Source organism: Cyprinus carpio, chromosome B3 (genome assembly GCF_018340385.1).
Source record: "Cyprinus carpio isolate SPL01 chromosome B3, ASM1834038v1, whole genome shotgun sequence".
NCBI classification, from domain to species: domain Eukaryota; kingdom Metazoa; phylum Chordata; class Actinopteri; order Cypriniformes; family Cyprinidae; genus Cyprinus; species Cyprinus carpio.
In genome coordinates, this window is record NC_056599.1 from 510,687 (window position 1) to 537,903 (window position 27,217).

At 34.9% G+C, this 27,217-nt stretch overlaps 1 protein-coding gene across 3 annotated transcripts; it reads left to right on the top strand.

Moving 5' to 3' along the window:
* The first annotated feature begins 496 nt into the window (after positions 1-496).
* Positions 497-22,496, top strand: LOC109100275. 3 transcript variants are annotated; one of them, XM_042719371.1, is made up of 5 exons: positions 841-1,073; positions 2,487-2,569; positions 3,069-3,362; positions 3,457-3,504; positions 4,043-4,494. In XM_042719371.1, the coding sequence occupies exons 2-5, from the start codon at positions 2,497-2,499 to the stop codon at positions 4,315-4,317; spliced, it is 690 nt and encodes a 229-aa protein (XP_042575305.1). In that variant the 5' UTR covers positions 841-1,073; positions 2,487-2,496; the 3' UTR covers positions 4,318-4,494. The 3 variants fall into 3 exon arrangements, with proteins under 3 accessions (XP_042575307.1, XP_042575306.1, XP_042575305.1); XM_042719373.1 differs by lacking the exons at positions 3,069-3,362; positions 3,457-3,504; positions 4,043-4,494 and adding exons at positions 21,519-21,809; positions 21,993-22,496 and having other exon boundaries at positions 497-1,073; XM_042719372.1 differs by lacking the exons at positions 2,487-2,569; positions 3,069-3,362; positions 3,457-3,504; positions 4,043-4,494 and adding exons at positions 17,155-17,237; positions 21,519-21,809; positions 21,993-22,496 and having other exon boundaries at positions 497-1,073.
* The last annotated feature ends 4,721 nt before the right edge of the window (positions 22,497-27,217 follow it).

The window sequence follows — 27,217 nt, forward strand, 5'->3', positions numbered from 1 at the left end:
ACAATGTGCCATTGCATTGGTCTATAAAATAAATGAATAATACAAATAAAAGTATTTATTTAGGTCTTTTTTTTTCTGTTTTATATTGATTCCCGTAGAGCAGTAAATTTGTATCTGGACAGGCCTACATGCACAAGCCTGTGTAAAAATGCAGTTTAAGATTATTTACATGCAAAATGGTTTCGGATTTTGCTTATTTTTAACAGTCTTAGGTTGGGGATGTCTTAATTTGAGATTTTGCATTTGGTATCGAATAGCCTAAAGTTTAGTGGATTTTTATTTATTTGCTGCCTCCATCCATACACATGCCACACGAGGACAAGACTGGAGACCAGTGCGAATTTAAACCACATATTGACTTTCCGGGGTAAGATGTGTTTGTAGCTACTGGAAGCTAAAATGTGCCTGATTCTGACATGATTATCATTATTTTTTCTTTATTCTTTTTACTACTTGGGTCTTTTTGCCACCGCTTCTGTGTGTGACGTAAGCTGTGACGTTGACAAATGATTGGTCACTTGTGTTGCGATGTCAGCAGGGTTGCCAAGTTTGCGGTTTTAGTGCGGAATTTGTCTGATTTGTTTTAAACTCTTGCAGCGGGTTGATTTTCTCCCCGCGGGTTAATGGTTTGACATAGTGCATAAATTGTATTTGACTGAAATTCTTGTATTGAAACACTGTATATTCTACCAATGATAATCCTGCGCGAGATGTTACATTATGTGAAGGAGGGGCCTTTGAGTTCTGTTTATGATCGCTACGAGACTGTGTTTTTTCAGTTTGCATAACAATGACTGTAAAATATGTATTTTAGGAATAGGAATTGCACTTTTTTAAGGTTTTATATTTGGGATGTGGTGATTGGGCTACTTTTGGTCGAGGATTTGCCCATAGGGACATTTTGGTTTCGCAGACCTGGCAACCCAGGAAGGGAGTGTACACAGAGAGTCCTGCTTCAGCCCTTTTCTTTTTCTCTAAAATATTTCAGCTTCAAAGATCAGCACGTCGCTTCTTCGACTGATGGAAGTTATGTATTTAAGAAACTGAGTCTGTGGACATATAACGACATTCAGGTGAGTTCCGCTGGTGTAAAGTTATATTGCAGTAGTTTGTTGTCGAGTGTTTTCTGTGTAATTTTAGCTCCTCGCTCTGTGTCCAAACCTGTAAAAAACAACAACACAAGCACATGAAGACGATAAAACATCATTCCCTTCGCCTACAAGTGACCATCTCGATCAGTTTCTGCTGTTTAAACCTCAAATGAGAAAGAGAAAACAGCACTAAGTTAAATCTGAGTGATGTTGAAAGTGAAAGTAAGTTATTGTTACAGTTCACAGATGAAGACACAGGCCTGATATATTGAAGACTGTATCTAAATGAAGATATAAGTTATATGGGAATAACTAGTGCTAAACGGAGAAAATTGTTAGTGTAATTAGAAATGAGCTACAGAGCTGACATCAAAACTGAATATTAAGCGTATTAACATTAAACAAACCTGTACGAGTGATTAAGATTACACACACTGTCTGCTATGTTTTCATAATTGCTATCCTATGTTTTATGTATTAATGTGCTGTTTTAGAATATTTTTTGCCCATGTTTTTGCCTCTTGAATGAAAAAGTTTGGCTGTTACTTTCAGTATATTCATAGCTGTATAACTGTCTGTTTTACAGCTTTATTATCTCATTCTCAAGCTGTATTCAGTATAGCAGGATATACACCATTTTTAATTTTTCAAGAATGAAAATGATACTGTGGTAGACTTCCCAAAACTAAAAGACAAAAATAAAGATATGTCTGAAATAGTAAGAGCAGTACACTCTTCATATAATGCACATCTGTAATATAGAATATGTTAGGCAAGCATGATTTTAAGCAGTTTTCACTTCATTATATGTACAAAATAACACTGAGGCGTAATAAATTAGTGGAATGGTGTGACAACAATGCTCTTGTGATTAATATAAAAAAATGGGAAATTGTATTTGGCTCAACATCTGATGCATGTACAAAGCCTGTAGTAAGTTGTACATAATGAAGACATCAGACAGGTGGAAAAGTGTAAGAGTTTAGGTGTTACAATAGATAACAGATAGACCGGGGTTCTCAAAGTTTACATTCAAAGGTCCGAATCTGAATTCTCATCAACGTCAAAAGGTCTGAAATAATTATTACAAAACTTGTTTTTAATAAACATGCTTATACATTTATATAACAATTCAACTTTATATGCTAATGATCATATTCTGTATTAGATGAAATATAAGTTATCTAAAGCTGCATTAGATGTTGGTGTTTCTTGAAGGAATAGTTCATGAATAGAAAACCAAAAAACTGAAATTCTGTCATCGTTTAATCATCCTTGGGTCATTTTTAACTACTTTAAAGCACAATAAAAGTTGTCCATATCTCTGAAATCTCTTGTACGTATTAGTCCTAAGTTTCATTATGATGCAGATGTCTGTCATTATTTCTACTGCAGAATCACAATCATGAATGCTGTAAATGCTCTGCAGCTGTTCATTCTGGTTTGGACCTTTACGGCTGTCTGTCAAGATTATGATGGTAAGTGAATAAACTTCACCTAGAATGTGTGTGAGAATTTAGAAGAGGAACTAAATCTGAAATAATGAATAATGAAAAATATCTGATTCATAGATATACAAAACGTGGCTCTTTAAAAAAAAAATACTCAGTGTAAGAGCTTTTGGCTTTTAATATGATTCAAAATATAAATTTACTGATAAAGGTAGTGAAAAAATACATTCTTCTCCCGTTCTGAATAATTCACTTTCTCTAAAGATAATTCAGCCTGTTGTATTATTGATAACACGGCTGCAGTATGTGACCCGAGTAATGTGATAGATGAAGAGTTACAGACGGGGGAGTGATTGGAAAACCTGTCTGGAAGCAGTCATTATTTTTGCAGTTCTTTTTGGTGGCACTGATGTTGCAGAAGCAACACACTTCAACTTTAAATTGATTGAATTTCTTAATGTGAAAAATGTCAGAAATTAGTTTACTGTTGATGTATTAAACTGATAAATATATTGTTATTTTTCAGATAACATTGTAAGCTGTGATGATGTGACTGGATCTGTGGGGAAAGAAGTAACTCTCACCTGCAGCGCCTTTCTGCAGATCACTGAATGCTGCATTATAATGTATAAGTTTCAATACCCTGAGATCTTTAATGACTCTGCAATCTGTCGTCAATATTTTCCTTATGACCCCTGTGAACAGAGAAACAGTTTCACATGCAGCTACACTCCAACTACAGCGATGACAGAACAATTCAGATTCTTTGTGCTAACAATGTGTGGAGTGAAAGTAACAGAATTCACGGTGGACATTACAGGTACCGTATATAATAGTGTTGTTTAAAATTCAATACATACTTGCTACTGTATTTATTTTCAATCTACTAACAATGGTTTAAAATTTGTTAACAGAAGAACTCCTGGAGCAAACTACTGACACTGAAGCTCCTGACAAGAAAGGTATTATATTCTGTTATATTTGTAGATTATCGAGTACAAATTATTTAGATTACTTCAAGAACACAGCTGCTATATAGTTGTTATTTAGCAGTACAACTACTTGCTAATGCTATTGTTATATAATGTTAATATTGGGCTTTTTATCATGTTTAAATATGATTAGTGATAATTGTTTACTGTTTTGAATTTCTATAAAAATGGAAACTGCTCTTTCACTACTTGTCAGAAAAATCTTTAATGACATGCTCCAGAAATAAATGACTGCAATGAATATTTAAGGATGCTTAAAGTCCAAGAAAGTGTTTTTGATTATAGGTGAGTTTCCAAATAGTGACATATCCTAGTTTGTTTAAATTTTATTAATAAATTCTACAAATTGTAACAGCAGCAGAAGTATATTGTGAATTCTGATTGAGAAGTCCAATAGTATAAATATTCTCAGGTTGTTTTATGATTTAAACAATGTTGTAACAGCATTTGAATGCACCTGAAGAGATTATAGCCTATTCTTAATTTTACTATAATATATCTCAATCAGGTATTGTAATTGAGGCCATCGTCATCACTGCTGTAAGCTGTTTCATCATCATCATCATCATCATCATCATCATCGTTACTGCAATCAACTGTGTGAAGAAGTTCAAAAGCACCAACCCTTCTGGATTACAGAAGAAATATGTGAGAGGTGTTTTTGTAAGAACAAACAGAGATGACCACAAATGTTTAGAAAGAAACACTATGAAAACAGTGATTGATTTTTTTTTTTATCTTTCATGTAAATATCATAGACGTGATAATGTCCAGTTTAACTAAAGATGCTGATCTGTAAAATTCACATACAGTGTCAGCAACAATAACTGATCAGTATATTGAATCTTATATATTGAGTCAATATTTGGCTGTGTTGAGATTATCTGCATCAGATAATAATTCTGCTCTTGTGTTTTCAAAGACTTTGATGTATTTGAAGTAAATAATGTGTAAACTAAGTTGTTTTTGTTTGTTTGTTTTTTACATTTTTGAGCATCATATAGCTCCCATTGCATATGCCATGCATTGATATATTGTATTTACATTATTATTGTAATTTACTAAATTGCTGTTCAATTATGAAAGTGTCATGATACTCTAAAGACTGTCTGAAATCTCTTTTTATCATTTTTAATAAATTTGTCATCAGTAAAGAGTGAGTTATACCAGTGAAAATGGTGCAAATCAAATTTGTGGTGAATGGTAAAGTCTTTTGCTGGTGTCAGATGAATAAAATGTTACTGTTGCAATGCATTCATCTACCAGCAGAGAGCGTGTCCTGCTGCTATGAAATCAACTCTCTTTGACCAATATAAATATCACATGAAATCATCACAGCACAAACAGCTAACAAGAGTAACCAAAAGATATCACAATGGGTGAGGGTGAGCCTGTGACAGACAACCTGAAGCAACATGGAAACACCTCGCTCGAGGCTCAACGGCAGAGGTTTGTATTGTTTATGATGGAACATTTTCAACAAACTGCATTCATATTTTGACACGTGGTTTACCGACTCAAGGTGCATTTAGAGCTGATGCAATCCATTAAAAACCTGTTTACATTTGATGGAGAGATTTTGACATGACAGGTTCTCTCGTGAGTGGATAAGTGTTTCCACATGCACTATCAAGCCAGACAGACAAGATAGAGAGATAGATAGATTTGAGACATACCTCACAAGCGTACCCTGTTTTCCACTTGGAAGGGCCTCTTGTAGGATTTCTGCACTGTAATATACATGTATCTTGGTTAATTTTAAATTGGTCAGAAGGGGGTGCAAATGTAATGGCTGGAGGAAATGTCCAGTACCTTCAGAGAAAACTCCAAATTTCTCCAGAAGAATAAGGGTCCACCATCTCCGTATTGGAATGTCACACTGGAAGACACAAACATAGAGAAATCTTTAAATATCAACTGTTACAACATCATAAATGTCAATTAATTTAACTGATAACTACTTACAGATGTAAAATCAAAGGGTGATCTCAAGACGAGATGTACTGGAAAACAAATGAATAAGAATATTCTCCCTGTAAATGGCACAAAAAAACCTTCCTCATTCCTCATTTAACAACTAAATAATCACACCAATAACTGGTTGCAAAAATGTATAGTATAGCCTAAAATAAATAAGTACACATATAAACTTTTTATGCAATAATAAATTGTGAGTACATATATTAAACTAAACACTCAAGATATTCATACCTCCACAGACAACTGCCTTGTTGAAGTGGATTTGAAGATGACCTTTTAATTTGACAAGTTTGGCTGTCTTAAACATGCTGGTCAAGCAGAAAAATTGCTGGTAATTGCTGTAACACTTGTTGCACTGCTGCAGCTCAGGTAACATGTCTCCTCTGAATCCTTATATGTCTCTACAAGAAATGAAGCCACACACAATTATCTCAATGATGACAAATGGGATTAAAATAACTAAACCACAAGGTAATATTAACACACAAACAATGCATATAACAGAGGGAATTAAAGCAAACTATTTATTTTATGAATAATAAACAACTTCAAAACTTCACCGCGAGGCCCATTTACAACGTTTGCGAAAATTAATCGAAACATCCACAGAAAAAAAGTTATATAGGCCTACTATAAAGAATGAAAACAAATTCAAGCTTCAGTATAAGATAATAAAGTCAAGCACGCATTAAGAACTTAGAAGATAAATGCTAACGTAATATATATGATAATTATTAAATATATGATAGCAAAACCATTACAGACTCACCGTGCTCTCTCATTATCAATAACTCCGCCTCTCACTTCCGGTTCTGTGGCTGCGGTTCTGAAACTGCTGCAGCTGGATATACTGGTGCTTCTCAATAAATTAGAATGTAGAGGAAAAGTGTCATTTCATTTCAGTAATTCAACTCAAATTGTGAAACTCGTGTATTAAATAAATTCAATGCACTCAGACTGAAGTAGTTTAAGTCTTTGGTTCTTTTAATTGTGATGATTTTGGCTCACATTTAACAAAAACCCACCAATTCACTATCTCAACAAGTTAGAATATGGTGACATGCCAATCAGCTAATCAACTCAAAACACCTGCAAGGGTTTCCTGAGCCTTCAAAATGGTCTCTCGGTTTGGTTCACTAGGCCACACAATCATGGGGAAGACTGCTGAGCTGACAGTTGTCCAGAAGACAGTCATTGACACCCTTCACAAGGAGGGTGAGCCACAAACATTCATTGCCAAAGAAGCTGGCTGTTCACAGAGTGCTGTATCCAAGCATGTTAACAGAATGTTGAGTGGAAGGAAAAAGTGTGGAAGAAAAAGATGCCCAGCCAACCGAGAGAACCGCAGACTTATGAGGATTGTCAAGCAAAATCGATTCAAGAATTTGAGTGAACTTCACAAGGAATGGACTGAGGCTGGGGTCAAGGCATGTTGAGCCACCACACACAGACGTGTCAAGGAATTTGGCTACAGTTGTCGTATTCCTCTTGTTAAGCCACTCCTGAGGCGTCTTACCTGGCTAAGGAGAAGAAGAACTGGACTGTTGCCCAGTGGTCCAAAGTCCTCAGATGAGAGCAAGTTTTGTATTTCATTTGGAAACCAAGGTCCTAGAGTCTGGAGGAAGGGTGGAGAACAGTAGCGGTTTTTGGCACGGGCGAACCGGGCAGCCGCCCGGGGCGGCTTTTTTTCATGATACATTGGGGGCGGCACGAGCAGTTAAAAAATAATAATAATAATCCTCTGCGGTGCCGCCACAAAGCGGTTTTCTATTATCTATCGTTTCACTGTGTGGGGAATTGGCAAATTGGCGCCCCTGCTTGCTGAGAAGGTGCCGTGCACAGAAGCTGTGTGAGAAGGGGAAAGGGGAGCGGAGCGGAGCGGGGCGCGGCGCGGCGCGGCGCGGGGGACAGTTTCACCATAATATTGTGCTTTGCAACAAAACTGTTACAAGTTCAGTTATTATTTATTTCCATCAATTGGGTTAACATTAGGCCCTGTAATTAGCCAATGGAATTTTCTAATCTGTGTAATTAAAATTTAAATTGGACTACTTTTCAAATTGTATTTCATAAACCAACATCTCAGACGTTATGTCAAAATGTTATGGGGTTTCAAATCAAAAAATTACTTTCTGTTACAGAACAGGGCATTGATTTCATACATGTCCACTGTAGAGAACATCAGGACTTAAATCATGTTTTATCAGGCATTTTGGGAGACACAAGAAGTGAATATGGAAATGATTTATACATCAATATTCCTATGAAATATTAGATATTATTATTAAAATGTTGCCAATTATCACTCCAATTATTACACTTCTTTTTTCATTAAATGTTGCTCCAAGAACATATTAATATGCAAATTAGATACAGTGTATAGATACATTGCATTGAATGGGAATATTAATTTATGACCATTTTACCGACATATTGCAAAGAGTAAAATGGTGTATCAATTCATTCCATTATATATTTCATAACATAGTTAAAAATCATCTTTATACAAATTTTGGTTAAAAAAAAAATAAATCCTGAAACCCAAAAAGTTATTGGTGATTGAAAAAAAAAAAAAAAAAAATCCCATTGTTTTTGCCTATACATATAATTTCATATCGAAGGGGGTCTCGCCCAGGGTGTAATTCAATGTAGAACCGCCACTGGTGGAGAAGCTCATAGCCCAAGTTGCTTGAAGTCCAGTGTTCAGTTTCCACAGTCTGTGATGATTTGGGGTACAATGTCATCTGCTGGTGATGGTCCATTGTGTTTTTTGAAAACCAAAGTCACTGCACCCATTTACCAAGAAATTTTGGAGCACTTCATGCTGCTTCTGCTGACCAGCTTTTTGAAGATGATGATTTCATTTTCCAGCAGGAATTGGCACCTGCCCACACTGCCAAAAGCACCAAAAGTTGGTTAAATGACCATGGTGTTGGTATTCGTGAACTGTTCCTTCAAGAAACACCAACATCTAATGCAGCTTTAGACAACTTATTTTTAATCTAATACAGAATATGATCATTAGCATATAAAGTTGGATTGTTATATAAAGTTATAAGCATGTTTATTAAAACAAGTTTTGAAATGAACCCCTGGTCTATACGATCTTTCCACCATATTATCTGTTATCTATTGTTACACCTAAATACTTATACTTTTCTACCTGTCTGATGTTTTCATTATGTGTAACTAACTACGGGCTTCGTATATACATCAGATGTTGACCCAAATACAATTTGCTCTGAATTTTTATTTTATTTGTATTCTTTTTTATATTAATCACAAGAGCATTGTTGTCACACCATTCCACTAATTTATTACGCCTCAGTGTTATTTTGTACATATAATGAAGTGAAATCAGCTTAAAATCATGCTTGCCTAACATATTCTATATTACAGATGTGCATTATACGAAGAGTGTACTGCTCTTACTATTTCAGACATATCTTTATTTTTGTCTTTTAGTTTTGGGAAGTCTACCACAGTATCATTTTCATTCTTGAAAAATTAAAAATGGTGTATATCCTGCTATACTGAATACAGCTTGAGAATGAGATAATAGAGCTGTAAAATAGACAGTTATACAGCTATGAATATCTGCAGGGGAGGTCGCAGCGTCACTTCCGGTGGCATTCCCAGAGTTTGTGGCAGCTGCCACAAGTCGCCGTTTCTGCTGTTTGTTCGGTAAAAACTACACTGTTCTCAGTGGCGTGCGGTGGTGTTTATTAAAAAGGATGATGCAAAGTTCCCATAATTGTATTATTATTATTATTATTATTATTATTATTATTATTGTATATTTTTATGTATCAGCTGCCAGAGTTTTTCCCAGGAGTCAAAGGCAGCTGCCAGAGTTCGTGGCAGTCTTTCTCAACATTTCTGCTGTTTGCTCGGTAAAAACTACACTGTGTATATCCTTATAACCTTACTGTTGTCACATTTCCCTGGTTAAATAAACATTACATTAAAAAGGCTAAAAACAATTAAATTTTGCATTTTTACACTGTAACATTCTGTTTATCAAAACTGTAATATACATGTATCTTGGTTAATTTTAAATTGGTCAGAAGGGGGTGCAAATGTAATGGCTGGAGGAAATGTCCAGTACCTTTCAGAGAAAACTCCAAATTTCTCCAGAAGAATAAGAGTCCACCATCTCCGTATTGGAATGTCACACTGGAAGACACAAACATAGAGAAATCTTTAAATATCAACTGTTACAACATCATAAATGTCAATTAAGTTTAACTGATAACTACTTACAGATGTAAAATCAAAGGGTGATCTCAAGACGAGATGTACTGGAAAACAAATGAATAAGAATATTCTCCATGTAAATGGCACAAAAAAAACCTTCCTCATTCCTCATTTAACAACTAAATAATCACACCAATAACTGGTTGCAAAAATGTATAGTATAGCCTAAAATAAAAGTACACATATAAACTTTTTATGCAATAATAAATTGTGAGTACATATATTAAACTAAACACTCAAGATATTCATACCTCCACAGACAACTGCCTTGTTGAAGTGGATTTGAAGATGACCTTTTAATTTGACAAGTTTGGCTGTCTTAAACATGCTGGTCAAGCAGAAAATTGCTGGTAATTGCTGTAACACTTGTTGCACTGCTGCAGCTCAGGTAACATGTCTCCTCTGAATCCTTATATGTCTCTACAAGAAATGAAGCCACACACAATTATCTCAATGATGACAAATGGGATTAAAATAACTAAACCACAAGGTAATATTAACACACAAACAATGCATATAACAGAGGGAATTAAAGCAAACTATTTATTTTATGAATAATAAACAACTTCAAAACTTCACACCGCGAGGCCCATTTACAACGGTTTGCGAAAATTAATCGAAACATCCACAGAAAAAAAGTTATATAGGCCTACTATAAAGAATGAAAACAAATTCAAGCTTCAGTATAAGATAATAAAGTCAAGCACGCATTAAGAACTTAGAAGATAAATGCTTAACGTAATATATATGATAATTATTAAATATATGATAGCAAAACCATTACAGACTCACCGTGCTCTCTCATTATCAATAACTCCGCCTCTCACTTCCGGTTCTGTGGCTGCGGTTCTGAAACTGCTGCAGCTGGATATACTGGTGCTTCTCAATAAATTAGAATGTAGAGGAAAAGTTCATTTATTTCAGTAATTCAACTCAAATTGTGAAACTCGTGTATTAAATAAATTCAATGCACACAGACTGAAGTAGTTTAAGTCTTTAGTTCTTTTAATTGTGATGTTTTTGGCTCACATTTAACAAAAAACCCACCAATTCACTATCTCAACAAATTAGAATATGGTGACATGCCAATCAGCTAATCAACTCAAAACACCTGCAAGGGTTTCCTGAGCCTTCAAAATGGTCTCTCGGTTTGGTTCACTAGGCCACACAATCATGGGGAAGACTGCTGAACTGACAGTTGTCCAGAAGACAATCATTGACACCCTTCACAAGGAGGGTAAGCCACAAACATTCATTGCCAAAGAAGCTGGCTGTTCACAGAGTGCTGTATCCAAGCATGTTAACAGAATGTTGAGTGGAAGGAAAAAGTGTGGAAGAAAAAGATGCCCAACCAACCGAGAGAACCGCAGCCTTGTGAGGATTGTCAAGCAAAATCGATTCAAGAATTTGAGTGAACTTCACAAGGAATAGACTGAGGCTGGGGTCAAGGCATCAAGAGCCACCACACACAGACGTGTCAAGGAATTTGGCTACAGTTGTCGTATTCCTCTTGTTAAGCCACTCCTGAGGCGTCTTACCTGGGCTAAGGAGAAGAAGAACTGGACTGTTGCCCAGTGGTCCAAAGTCCTCAGATGAGAGCAAGTTTTGTATTTCATTTGGAAACCAAGGTCCTAGAGTCTGGAGGAAGGGTGGAGAACAGTAGCGGTTTTTGGGCACGGGCGAGCGAAAAACCGGGCAGCCGCCCGGGGCGGCTTTTTTTCATGATACATTGGGGGCGGCACGAGCAGTTAAAAAATAATAATAATAATCCTCTGCGGTGCCGCCACAAAGCGGTTTTCTATTATCTATCGTTTTTTTCACTGTGTGGGGAATTGGCAAATTGGCGCCCCTGCTTGCTGAGAAGGTGCCGTGCACAGAAGCCGCGTGAGAAGGGGAAAGGGGGGCGGAGCGGAGCGGGGCGTGCTCGCGCGGCGCGCGCGCGGCGCGGCGCGGCGCGGGGGACGGTTTCACCATAATATTGTGCTTTTGCAACAAAACTGTTACAGTCGTTCATTTTATTTATTTTGGGTTTTCAACATTGGGTTACGTAATTAGCCCCTGTAATTTTCATTCAAATTGTGCTTTGCAACAAACGTTTACAAATTATGTATTATTTAATCAATTGGTTAACATTAGCCCTGTATTAGATGGAATTTTCTAATCTGTGTAATTAAAAATTAAATTGGACTACTTTTCAAAATTGTATTTCATAAACCAACATCTCAGACGTTATGTCAAAATGTTATGGGGTTTCAAATCAAAAAATTACTTTCTGTTACAGAACAGGGCATTGATTTCATACATGTCCACTGTAGAGAACATCAGGACTTAAATCATGTTTATCAGGCATTTTGGGAGACACAAGAAGTGAATATGGAAATGATTTATACATCAATATTCCTATGAAATATTAGATATTATTATTAAAATGTTGCCAATTATCACTCCAATTATTACACTTCTTTTTTCATTAAATGTTGCTCCAAGAACATATTAATATGCAAATTAGATACAGTGTATAGATACATTGCATTGAATGGGAATATTAATTTATGACCATTTTACCCGACATATTGCAAAGAGTAAAAATGGTGTATCAATTCATTCCATTATAATCTTTCATAACATAGTTGAGAATGATCTTTATACAAATTCTGGTTTAAAAAAAAAAAAATCCTGGAACCCAAAAAGTTATTGGTGATTGAAAAAAAAAAAATAAAATCCCATTGTTTTGCCTATACATATAATTTCATGTGGGGGGGGGGCATCGAAGGGGGTCTCGCCCAGGGTGTAATTCAATGTAGAAAGAAGCTCATTGCCCAAGTTTGCTTGAAGTCCAGTGTTAAGTTTCCACAGTCTGTGATGATTTGGGGTACAATGTCATCTGCTGGTGATGGTCCATTGTGTTTTTTGAAAACCAAAGTCACTGCACCCATTTACCAAGAAATTTTGGAGCACTTCATGCTTCCTTCTGCTGACCAGCTTTTTGAAGATGCTGATTTCATTTTCCAGCAGGAATTGGCACCTGCCCACACTGCCAAAAGCACCAAAAGTTGGTTAAATGACCATGGTGTTGGTATTCGTGAACTGTTCCTTCAAGAAACACCAACATCTAATGCAGCTTTAGATAACTTATATTTAATCTAATACAGAATATGATCATTAGCATATAAAGTTGGATTGTTATATAAAGTTATAAGCATGTTTATTAAAACAAGTTTTGAAATAACCCCTGGTCTATACGATCTTTCCACCATATTATCTGTTATCTATTGTTACACCTAAATACTTATACTTTTCTACCTGTCTGATGTTTTCATTATGTGTAACTAACTACGGGCTTCGTATATACATCAGATGTTGACCCAAATACAATTTGCTCTGAATTTTTATTTTATTTGTATTATTGTTTATATTAATCACAAGAGCATTGTTGTCACACCATTCCACTAATTTATTACGCCTCAGTGTTATTTTGTACATATAATGAAGTGAAATCAGCTTAAAATCATGCTTGCCTAACATATTCTATATTACAGATGTGCATTATACGAAGAGTGTACTGCTCTTACTATTTCAGACATATCTTTATTTTTGTCTTTTAGTTTTGGGAAGTCTACCACAGTATCATTTTCATTCTTGAAAAATTAAAAATGGTGCATATCCTGCTATACTGAATACAGCTTGAGAATGAGATAATAGAGCTGTAAAATAGACAGTTATACAGCTATGAATATCTGCAGGGGAGGTCGCAGCGTCACTTCCGGTGGCATTCCCAGAGTTTGTGGCAGCTGCCACAAGTCGCCGTTTCTGCTGTTTGTTCGGTAAAAACTACACTGTTCTCAGTGGCGTGCGGTGGTGTTTATTAAAAAGGATGATGCAAAGTTCCCATAATTGTATTATTATTATTATTATTATTATATTATTATTATTTATATATTTTTTATGTATCAGCTGCCAGAGTTTTTCCCAGGAGTCAAAGGCAGCTGCCAGAGTTCGTGGCAGTCTTTCTCACCATTTCTGCTGTTTGCTCGGTAAAAACTACACTGTGTATATCCTTATAACCTTACTGTTGTCACATTTCCCTGGTTAAATAAACATTACATTAAAAAGGCTAAAAACAATTAAATTTTGCATTTTTACACTGTAACATTCTGTTTATCAAAACAGATAAATCTAATCAAGTTAGTGTTTTTACGTATTTTTACATTTCTTTCAAAATAATAACAAAAGGCAGTAACAATACAAACAATATATTTTATTTGTCAACTGATGTTCAGCTGTTCTTTTTTACTTTACCAGAGGGTGTCACTGTTGGACAGTTATAAACTTTTATAACTTTACAAAAACTAGTGACTTTTACACTTTTTTAATGTCACATTTTTTGTTTATTTTTGTAATATGATAACTTTCTCATCCAGTTTTTTTTTTCTCTCTAAAGAAACTCTGCCTCCCTTGCTTTGACTGATGGCAGGCAACAACTGATGGCAGAAGCCATACAACAAACAAACATCATAAATTTATTCATCTTAAATTATGATCCTTGCGTCTTTGAGGTTATATCAATTTTGGCAGTTCAATTAAGTATAGAATTTAAATGAAAATGGGCAAATGTAGGATCACCGAGAAATGAAATGTTTTTTTTATTATTATTACAATTTGTATAACTATGATTTTACTACAATTAGCAAGATCATGTACGTCATGTACGGTAAATGCTCTACAAGTTTGAGGCATTAAGTGAAACATTAGTATATACACCAGATATTTTGACCATACTTTCTTCTTTCACAGCAGGAAAAAAATTTTTGAGAGAGGACTGCAGCTGACTGGTGTGGTAACAAATTGAAATGGATTATTATTATTTTATTTTTTTTATTTTGTTTATAAAAAAAAAAAATCGATGATGCATACTACATATCAACAAGCAGATGAGCACCAAATTAAATCTCTACAGTACACAAAGCTGCGTGGGAATATATACAGTGCCTATAAAAAGTATTCATACCCCTTCATTTTTTTCACGTTTTGTTATGTTGCAACCTTATGTTAAACTGCTTTGAATTACTTTTTTATCCCATATCAATCTACACTCCATACACCATAATGACAAAGCAAAAACAGAACTGTCACAACTTCATAAATGTATTAAAAATAACAAAACTCAAAGTACATTGCATAAGTATTCATACCTTTAACTCAGTACTTAGCTGAAGCACCTTTACAGCGTCAGGTATTTTTGGGTATGATACGACAAGCTTTGCACATCAGAATTTGGCAATTATCTGCCATTCTTCTCATCTCTTCACCTCTCAAGCTCTGTCGGGTTGGATGAGGGCAGATGCACATTTTCAGGTTTCTCCAGAAATATTTGATTGGGTTCAAGTTCAGGCTGTGGCTGGGCCACTCAAGGACATTCACAGAGTTGTCTATAAGCCACTCTTGCTGTGCGCTTAGGGTCACTGTCCTGTTAGAAGGTAAACCTTCTGCCCAGTCTGAGGTTTTTAATGCTCTGGAATGGGTTTTCATTAAGGCTGTCTCGATATTTTGGTGCATTGAGCTTTTCTTCTATTCTGATGAGTTCCTCAGTCCCTGTTGCTGAAAAACAGCCCCTCAGCATGAGGCTGAGACCAGCACACTTTTGGGATGCCACTCTGCAGGTGATGAGCAGAGCTGGTTTCCTTCAAACACGATGCTTGGAATTGAGGTTCATCAGACCAGAGAATCTTGTTTCTCACAGTCGAAGGGTATTTTAGTGTTTTTTTTTTTTGCAAATTTCTAGTGTGTTTTCATGAGTCTTCACTGATGAGAGGATTGAATTTGGCCACACCGCCATAAAGACCAGAACGGTGGAGTGTTGCAGTGATGTTTGTCCTGTAGGTGTCTCCTATCTCCACATATGATCATGGAGCTCAACTAGAGTGACCATCAGGTTATATAAGTAGGGCCCTATGAAATCCATTTTATTTTTTACTAAATTGCATTTTATTTTTTCTAAATTCAGTTTTTTCCATTTTTAATTTTTCTGGATTCTGTTTTTTTCCCGTTTTAATTTTTCTGGAAGTTTTTTTTTTCCTGTTTTAATTTTTCTTGACTCCTTTTTAATAGTTAAATTAAATTTGTATTAATCAAAAAGCATGTCTAATTAATTTAAATCATGAAACTTAAACATTTTCACATCAGTTTAATGTTTTAGGGCTCTATGGAATGTTTTTTATTTTTTCTCACCATATTTTTTATTGTTCCCAATTTCTGTGTTTTAGCATGTCTAATTATTTAAATGCATAAAAAACTTAACTTATTATTATAACTTAACTTATGTTTATTTGTTTTAGTGTGTATAATTATTTAATTGTTTTTATAACTTAACTTAATTAAGAAATTCTTGTTATCAATTTATATATTTATTTTTTTATATATATATATATATATCTTTTAATTATTGAAAATTAAGCAAATTTTTATTGGCAAACAAAGGGGATTTACTATATAAAAAAACAAACAAAAAAAAAAACAAACACCACCGCACGCCACTGAGAACAGTGTAGTTTTTACAGAGCAAACAGCAGAAATGATGAGAAAGACCTGGGATGTCAGAGAGCGCACCAGCCCCTGCAGATATTCATGGTTGTATAACTGTCTATTTTACAGCTCTATTATCTCATTCTCAAGCTGTATTCAGTATAGCAGGATATGCACCAGTTTTAATTTTTCAAGAATGAAAATTATACTGTGGTAGACTTTCCAAAACTAAAAGACAAAAATAAAGATATGTCTGAAATAGTAAGAGCAGTAGTTGTTCGGGCCTGAGTCTTCAATGCAAATCTGTAATATAGAATATGTACTTCTAGTGCGATGGTGTGACAACAATGCTCTTGTGATTAATATATAAAAAAATACAAATAAAATAAAAAATCTGAGGAAATTGTATTTGGGTCAACATCTGATGTATATACGAAGCCCGTAGTTAGTTATACATAATGAAAACATCAGACAGGTAGAAAAGTATAAGTATTTAGGTGTAACAATAGATAACAGATAATATGGTGGAAAGATCGTATAGACCAGGGGTTATTACAAAACTTGTTTTAATAAACATGCTTATAACTTTATATAACAATCCAACTTTATATGCTAATGATCATATTCTGTATTAGATTAAATATAAGTTATCTAAAGCTGCATTAGATGTTGGTGTTTCTTGAAGGAATAGTTCATGAATAGAAAACCAAAAACTGAAATTCGGTCATCGGTTAATCATCCTTGGGTCATTTTAAACTACTTTAAAGCACCATAAAAGTTGTCCATATCCCTATAATCTCTTGTACTTATTAGTCCTAAGTTTCATTATGATGCAAATGTCTGTCATTATTTCTACTGCAGAATCACAATCATGAATGCTGTAAATGCTGTGCAGCTGTTCATTCTGGTTTGGACCTTTACTGCTGTCTGTCAAGCTGATAAACGTAAGAGAATAAACTTCACCTAGAATCTGTGTGAGAATTTAGAAGAGGAACTAAATCTGAAATAATGAAAAATGAAAACTATCTGATACATTGATATATAAAATGTGTCTCTTTAAAAAATACTCAGTGTAAGAGCTTTTGTCTTTTAATATGATTCAAAATACAGATTTACTGATAAAGGTAGTGAGAAAATACATTCTTCTCCCGTTCTGAATAATTCACTTTCTCTAAAGATAATTCAGCCTGCTGTATTATTGATAACACGGCTGCAGTATGTGACTCGAGTAATGTGATAGATGAAGAGATGCAGACGGGGGAGTGTTTGGAAAACCTGTCTGGAAGCAGTCATTATTTTTGCAGTTCTTTTTGGTGGCACTGATGTTTCAGAAGCAACACACTTCAACTTTAAATTGATTGAATTTCTTAATGTGAAAAACGACAGACATTAGTTTACTGTTGATGTATTAAATTGATAAATATATTGTTATTTTTCAGAATTTAGTGTAAGTTGTGATGATGTGACTGGATCTGTGGGAAAAGAAGTAACTCTCAGCTGCAGTGTCTCTCTGCAGATCACTGAATGGTGCATTATAATGTATACGTTTCAATACCCTGAGATCTTTAATGACTCCACAATCTGTTGTCAAGATGTTCCTGTGAACTCCTGTGAATAGAGAAACAGTTTCACATGCAGCTACACTCCAACCATAGCGATGACAGAACAATTCAGATTCTTAGTGCAAACAACGTGTGGAGTGAAAAGAACAAAATTCACTGTGAACATAACAGGTACAGTAAATTATAATGTTGTTTGTAATTCTATACATTTATGTTTTAATCTTCTAACAGTGGTTTAAAATCTTTTAACAGGGCCCATTAAACCTGAAATTGTCACTGAAGCAGAAGAAGGTCTGACTTTTGAGGAATGTCTTCAGTAATGCTTTTGCATTTGCTGAGTAATAATATAGCTAAAAAATGCTACTGTTCTATAACTGCAATTTTGTGGTTTTGTACAGTGTCTTATTTTATTTTTTAATGAATTAATTTAATAAAAACTTGTGATACTCTCTAAAGAAGAATATTTGTGTAGACGAAATGCAAGCAACACTCTCTAATTCATAATTCTAATGAATTAATTCACTAATTAAAATGCATTATATAAATGCAGTATAGACTGGTAGTGTAATTTGATTTGGGCAGGTTTAGGCTTTTTATTTATTTATTTAGTTTGGACAATGTGCCATTGCATTGATCTATAAAATAAATAAATAATACAAATAAAAGTCTATTTATTTAGGTCTTTTTTTCCCTGTTTTATATTGATTTCTGTAGAGCAGCAAATTTGAATCTGGACAGGCTTACATGCACAAGCCTGTGTAAAGATGCAATTTAAGATTATTTACATGCAAAATGGTTTCGGATTTTGCTTATTTTTAACAGTCTTAGGTTAGGGATGTCTTAATTTGAGATTTTGCATTTGGTATCGAATAGCCTAATGTTTAGTGGATTTTTATTTATGTGCTGCCTCCAGCCATACACATGCCACACGAGGACAAGAGATCAGTGCGAATTTAAACCACATATTGACTGTCCGGGGTACGATGTGTTTGTAGCTACTGGAAGCTAAAATGTGCCTGATTCTGACATGACTATTATTATTATAATTGTGCCTGATTCTGACATGGGTCTTTTTTGACACCGCTTCCGTGTGTGACGTAAGCTGTGACGTTGACAAATGATTTGGTCACTTGTGTTGCGACGTCAGCAGGGTTGCCAAGTTTGCGGTTTTTAGTGCGGAATTTTTTCTGATTTGTTTTAAAAACTCTTGCAGCGGGTTGATTTTCTCCCCGCGGGTTAATGGTTTGACATAGTGCATAAATTGTATTTGACTGAAATTCTTGTATTGAAACATTGTATATTCTACCAATGATGAATCTGCGCGAGATGTTACATTATGTGCAGTAGGGGCCTTTGAGTTCTGTTTATGATAGCTAAGATACAGTGGTTTTCAGTTTGCATATCAATGACTGTAAAATATGTATTTTAGGAATAGCAATTGCACTTTTTGAGGTTTTATATTTGGGATGTGGTGATTGGGCTACTTTTGGTCGAGGATTTGCCCCTAGGGACATTTTGGTTTCGCAGACCTGGCAACCCAGGAAGGGAGTGTACACAGACAGTCGTTTTTCTTTTTCTCTAAAATATTTCCGCTTCAAAGATCAGCACGTCGCGACTTCGACTGATGGAAGTTATGTATTTAAGAAACTGAGTCTGTGGACATATAACGACATTCAGGTGAGTTCAGCTGGTGTAAAGTTATATTGCAGTAGTTTGTTGTCGAGTGTTTTCTGTGTAATTTTAGCTTCTCGCTCTGTGTCCAAACCTGTAAAAACAACAACACAAGCACATGAAGACGATAAAACATCATTCCCTTCGCCTACAAGTGACCATCTCGATCAGTTTCTGCTGTTTAAACCTCAAATGAGAAAGAGAAAACAGCACTTAGTTAAAGCTGAGTGATGTTGAAAGTGAAAGTAAGTTATTGTTACAGTTCACAGATGAAGACACAGGCCTGATATATTGAAGACTGTATCTAAATGAAGATATAAGTTATATGGGAATAACTAGTGCTAAACGGAGTAAATTGTTAGTTTAATTAGAAATGAGCTACAGAGCTGACATCAAAACTAAATATTAACATTAAACAAACCTGTACGAGTGATTAAGATTACACACACTGTCTGCTATGTTTTCATAATGTAATTGCTATCCTATGTTTTATGTATTAATGTGCTGTTTTAGAATATTTTTGCCCAATGTTTTGCCTCTTGAATGAAAAAGTTTGGCTGTTTCTTTCAGTATATTCATAGCTGTATAACTGTGTTTTATAGCTTTATTATCTCATTCTCAAGCTGTATTCAGTATAGCAGGATATACACCATTTTTAATTTTTCAAGAATGAAAATGAAACTGTGGTAGACTTTCCAAAACTAAAAGACAAAAATAAAGATATGTCTGAAATATTAAGAGCAGTGATTCTTCATATAATGCACATCTGTAATATAGAATGTGTTAGGCATGCATGATTTTAAGCAGATTTCACTTCATTATATGTACAAAATAACACTGAGGCGTAATAAATTAGTGGAATGGTGTGACAACAATGCTCTTTTGTGATTAAATATAAAAAATGGGAAATTGTATTTGGGTCAACATCTGATGCATGTACAAAGCCTGTAGTTAGTTATACATAATGAAAACATCAGACAGGTGGAAAAGTGTAAGTGTTCAGGTGTAACAATAGATAACAGATAGACCGGGGTTCTCAAAGTTTACATTCAAAGGTCCGAATCTGAATTCTCATCAACGTCAAAAGGTCCAAAATAATTATTACAAAACTTGTTTTTAATAAACATGCTTATAAATTTATATACCAATTCAACTTTATATGCTAATGATCATATTCTGTATTAGATGAAATATAAGTTATCTAAAGCTGCATTAGATGTTGGTGTTTCTTAAAGGAATAGTTCATGAATAGAAAACCAAAAAACTGAAATTCTGTCATCGTTTAATCATCCTTGGGTCATCATTAAACTACTTTAAAGCACCATAAAAGATGTCCATATCTCTGTAATCTCTTGTATTTATTAATCCTAAGTTTCATTATGATGCAAATGTCTGTCATTATTTCTACTGCAGAATCACAATCATGAATGCTGTAAATGCTGTGCAGCTGTTCATTCTGGTTTGGACCTTTACTGCTGTCTGTCAAGACGATAAAAGTAAGAGAATAAACTTCACCTAGAATGTGTGTGAGAATTTAGAAGAGGAACTAAATCTGAAATAATGAATACAAAAAAAATATCAGATTCATAGATATACAAAATATGTCTCTTTAAAAAACACTCAGTCTAAGAGCTTTTGGTTTTTAATATGATTCAAAATACAGATTTACTGATAAAGGTAGTGAGAAAATACATTCTTCTCCCGTTCTGAATAATACACTTTCTCTAAAGATAATTCAGCCTGCTGTATTATTGATAACACGGCTGCAGTATGTGACCCGAGTAATGTGATAGATGAAGAGATGCAGACGGGGGAGTGTTTGGAAAACCTGTCTGGAAGCAGTCATTATTTTTGCAGTTCTTTTTGGTGGCACTGATGTTGCAGACGCGACACACTTCAACTTTAAATTGATTGAATTTCTTAATGTGAAAAACGACAGACATTAGTTTACTGTTGATGTATTAAACTGATAAATATATTGTTATTTTTCAGATATCATTGTAAGCTGTGAGAATGTGACTGGATTTGTGGGGAAAGAAGTAATTCTCAACTGCAGCGTCTCTCTGCAGAACATTGAATGCTGCATTGTGAGGTATTTGTTTAAATACCCTGAGATCTTTATTGACTCCACAATCTGTCAAGATGTTCCTGTGAACTCCTGTGAACAGAGAAACAGTTTCACATGCCGCTACACTCCAACTACAGCAATGAAAGAACAATTCAGTTTCTTTGTGCAAACAAATTGTGGAGTGGGAAAAACAAAAACATTCACTGTTGTCGCAGGTACTGCATACTGTAACATTTTTGCTTATAATTTAGTAAATCTTTGCAAATGTACATTTATGTTCAATCTACTAACAGTGGTTTAAAACCTGTTAACAAAGAAAAATTATACTTGAAAATAATAGTAAAACTTTTGGTAAGAAAGTTATTATAATTTGATATAACTATTGATTATTTCTTCAGTTTCCTCAAAACATGTGAACCCAGAAAACCCATCAGGAACCTCTCCACCAGAGACAGCAGCAGGATTCAAGGAGACTGTCTTCACTGTGGTTGTGGTTGGTTTTTCAATCATCCTCATCATCATGACGGCGATCATTTGCAAAACAAAACCAAACTTCACCAAACTTTGTAGAGGCCAGAACTGGATGTTTTTGAGAGTCAGACATGATGAGGACAACAATCGTCCAGGAATTGAGATATTATAGCATCGAGTTTTGTTCATTGTGACTTTTCGTGTGGTGCTCATGAAACACACAAGCTTTATTTGAACTCCATTAAACTCTACACTATCTTATATCTCAAACTACTAAATATATAACTCTGGCTGTAGGTTTTTAAACAGTTGTTTCTGTTTTATATTGATTTCTGTGAAATACAGCATATTATTGATCTGTTTGATCAGAGTATATGACTTTAATAAACTCAAACCTTTGTAAACTTTAAGAGGAAACAGTGAAACTCAAACTGTGTTTTTTTTCTGACCTTCACTGCATGTCTGTTATGAATGTCATTTTATTACTGAGTTAACGGTGCAAACAGCAACATAGACACACAGTACAAATTAACAAGAAGCCGGGCACAGAAGTGGGGAGGAGCATACATGACATACAGTTGAGTGTGCAAATGTGCAAAAATTGTAGGTGTGTGTGCGAAGATAGACAAATAAATTATGTGATATTGTTTGTGTGAGAGTGGGTGGTAACAGTCCAGTCCAGTCCATTATGTGTGAGTACAGTTATTATCCCTTGGGTCATCTGGAGTTAATGAGTCTGATGGCTTGGGGGAAGAAGCTGTCACACAGTCTGATGTGAGGGCCTAAATGCTTCTGTATTTCCTGACAGATGACAGAAGGGTGAAAAATTTGTGAAAGGGGTCACCTGGAATACTAATGGCTTTGTGAGTACAACATGTGTAGATGGTGAGATAATCTGTGGCAAAAGCTTTTATTCAAAGCAACTTACATTGTATTCAAGGTTTAGATATGATTAGTTCATGCACTCCATGGGAATCAAACCCATAACCTATTGCTTAAGATACAGGAGTAACTGCCTGAGAAATAACAACTGTTCCGGGAAAGAGAACAAGAAGATCCTACAGCTGATGAAAACAAACAGCTTTATCCAGAGTCAAGAAAATCTCTCATTCCATGAACAGCAGTCAGATGAGACCACAAGAATCCTCCTCGAGTGTAAACATGATGACTGATGTTTCACAACAGAAACTAAGACATCTTCATTTCATTTTATGGTAAATGTTTATTGTGCATATACTGATCAATATGAGTTTTTTTTCAGCATTGCTAATTAATATATATACTGCAAGGTGGCTGATGCAAACATAAATAATATAAGTTCATTATGTAAAGGATATAAAAACAAAATCTAAAAAAAAATAAATAATCAAGGATTTTTACTCCATATTTAATATAGGCCTACCATATAAACAAAATAAAAACAAAATGATACAAATAAATATTATATGGAAACAAAATCTGGTCTATTTATATATATAATAAAAAAAATAACTATAATAAAATAAGTTCACTGTTGATTGAGTTTGTTTTAGTAACTGTGTAATGAGCTTTATTTTTAGTTTTTTCAGATCTAGCTTCATTTCTTTCATTCCTCTGAACTGCTGCAGAGCTTCTGTTCCTCTTTCCTGGGATTTTCATCATTTCATCATCACCCATTCATGCAACAACAATAAAACGATTGAGAGAGTGCTGACAGATAGCTGTGGTGTGTGGGCTGGAGAAACCATGATGATATACGTGAATGAAATTAATCATATTTATTATCATACAATTTTTATGTGTTAACATTAAATCAAATAAAAATGTACTAACATTTGCATTTTTATTTAAGCAACTGAGATGTGACTGGATTATCTACAGTATGTGTAATAAATGAGTCTTTATGGTGTTTTCGTGCTTTTTGTTCTGATTCACTATGAACTGTGCAGATGTTGTATCGCTGTAGGATTTCTCAAAAAATTCCTGTTGTTTCATGGCAAAATTGATAATTTTTCTTTTGACTGAACTGTTTTGATGGTTTAAAGCGTTACCAGTTTTTTGCACTTCACTTCTGGCTCACCTTCTCTTTATAAATCAAAATTCATGTTGTGGAGTGCAGAGAGAATCTCTCCAAATTGCAGAACCTGCTTTAATTTAGAAAATGATAGTCAAAATTATCAGTTTAAGTTTATGTCCTTGTGTCACACATAAAGAAATCAGTGGAGTAAAACATGCTCAAAGAGAAGCGTAGTAAAATCATAGTGTTATATGTAGTCTAACCACTAGAGGGCCACTATGTGATTGTGCTGAGTTACCTTTGTCCCGCTGGTAGTGGGGCTTCCGTGGTGGTTGATCAAAGAACCAGATGGCTAGTTGCTAAATGTTGATGTGCACCTCTAAATAAAGTACATGGTAATTGTTCATCCTGTCTCTGCATTTGCTGCACCAAGAATATCACGCCTCGCGCCTCTAGTGGGCCTTACTCCTGGCCTGCATTTTATGTTGTTTATGTCTATATGTGTTTTTCCACTCATTTTGTCCTTTGAAAGACTAAAATAGTCATAGCTGACAGACAGTATAAAGACTCTGTGTATAAGAATGAGTAAAGCTGTTTGCTGTTAGGATGACAAAAAGTTTTAAAAAGTTATCTTTTAGGCTGGTCTAGAGCCCTGCATTTTCACCCCGACTTTTTTACGCCCCTCGGGCCGGGCTTCAGGCCAATTTTTAACGTCATAGTTCAGACGCGGGTCGGGCCTCGGGCCTGTTTTAGTCTTCTCCTTATTTTTATATTTTAAAACATGATCTTCTTTAAAAGTTGTTATCTACTATCTAATCTCTGGTACTTCATATTTTTCCAAATTGCAAATCATTTTGTATTTTTTTTTATTATTGCAGAATCACAACCATGAATGGTGTAAATGTTGTGCAGCTGTTTATTCTGGTTTGGACCTTTACTGTTGTCTGTCAAGTTGATGATGGTAAGAGAGTAAACTGGGTGAGAATTTTGCAGAAGGACTAAATCTGTAAAATAATGTAAAGCACTGCACAACAGTAAGGGAAATTCATTATGGTCAGGGAGTACATGCAATTAATGTGTTTATACAATCAAGCTCTTTTTTTTTATAAAACATTGGTTCATGTACGGCACCGTTACATATAAAATCAAGGCTGTTGGATCTCATGGGCTTTTTTTTCAACTACACTGTGTTCCAATTATTATGCAAGTGATGTATCAGTAGGATTTCAGTAGGGATGCACGATATATCGGCCACCATATCGATATCGGCTGATATATGTTAATTTTTCTGTTATCGTTATCGAACCGATAAGAGAATTTGGACGATATCTTAGAGCTGATAAATAATGCATTATTTCCTGCAGAGACACTTCAGATGCGCACTGTTCACCATGATGGTTTTTAATTGCTTGAAATATCATTGAAAACACTTTGAAAATGAAAATACAGTGTACTGCAACATGTACAGGGCAAGTCAGCCATATTATAATGAGATTATTAGCTACTGTAAAATAATGTAACGGAATCTTTGTTCGCCTGTGTTTTAGCGCGTTGTTAAGAGAAGAGCGCATCCACAACGGATCCACACGACTAGCACAGTTAAATTCGCTTGTGCATTTACAGTCTTTTGTGCAATTGTACGTTGTAATACTGTGTTTATTTTATGCATTTAAATCAGATTTTTCTCATACAGAACGCGTTTGGTTAAGCTATGAAGGTTAATAGAGCGTTTCAGTTTGCTGGTGATCATCTTTAGCTCAGCGCACGCAACTCAAACAGCAGCTTACAACTTTCATAACTATGATTGACATATATATATAACATTATAATGAGAACACTATTATAATAAAACGTTATGAATTCGTTTGGTTTAGTTTCCGTGTTTCAGCGCGTTCTTGCGGAAGAGCCGCGCATCCACAACATAAGTTAAACATTCTGATTAGCACGTAACTTAGTCCGAGTTCACGTGTGCATTTGGTCTTTTTGTACGTATAAGTTGTAATATTATATTTATGTTGTATAAATATCTGAATATATGATGCGTTTTCCTGTGTTAAATAAGTTTTCCGGTGTTCAGCACACGCAGCTTGTGCACAACAGCAATGTACAACATTAATAACTATAATTGGGAATAAACATAATATTATAAAGAGAATATTACCGTAATTAAAAAAAAAAAAAAGTTGTGAAATTATTTGAGTTTTGTTTGCCGTGTTTCAGCGCGTTCAGAGCGTGTCCGCGACACATCTGACTATTCGGGTTGTAGCATTGCAACATGGGTGGCATTGCAAAATTGGAAATAGGCTACTTCTGTTTTAAACCATGAAGGCGAGCCAGTGGGTTTCATACAAGCAACGTGCAAACTTTGTGCAAGTCAAACTTATGCCGGTGAACATCTTTCGCAATGATAGTGAAAGTAAAAACTTAACGCATTAACAGCGGGTATTCAGAGACGACGAGAGACGAATCTCCTAAAATATGTTATAAACTAATATATCTGTTTTAATATAAATGTTTTAATTTATTTCTTTAATGTTTCTCTTGTGGCCCGAACATAGTGAAAACAATGGGAAGAAACATTATTCGTGTTGAACAGGTTGCTTTTGAAAGTTGGTGCATAAGAATGATAAAGTGTTTAAAAGATAAAAAAGTGACGTGACATGGGTGACCCATACTCAGAATTCGTGCTCTGCATTTAACCCATCCAAAGTGCACACACACAGCAGTGAGCACACACACCCCGGAGCAGGGGCAGCCATTCATGCTATGCAACCTTAAGGTTAGGAGTCAAACTCTCTAACTACTAGGCCAAGACTTCAGCTAGATTTGTTACTGAAGTGTAACAATTTTATTTAGGCTATAGGCCTATAATTCATTGTAGGAAATTAAACATGTTTTAAAAGACATTTTAAAAAACATTGTCATTGAGGAGTAGCCTGAGCTAATAGCCTATTTTTTTATTTTCCTCACAGGCTGCGAGTCACAGCGGTCAGTTACTCGGTGATGCGCTATGACAAATTGTAATGAATTGTAAATTAATTGTAATATTAATTGATCTGTTTAAATGCCTTATTTATTTGTAAAACAGCGAACTACAACTTATTCTGGCAAGAACTATTTGACAACTGATGTTAAATGTTGGAATGAAGAGATTTA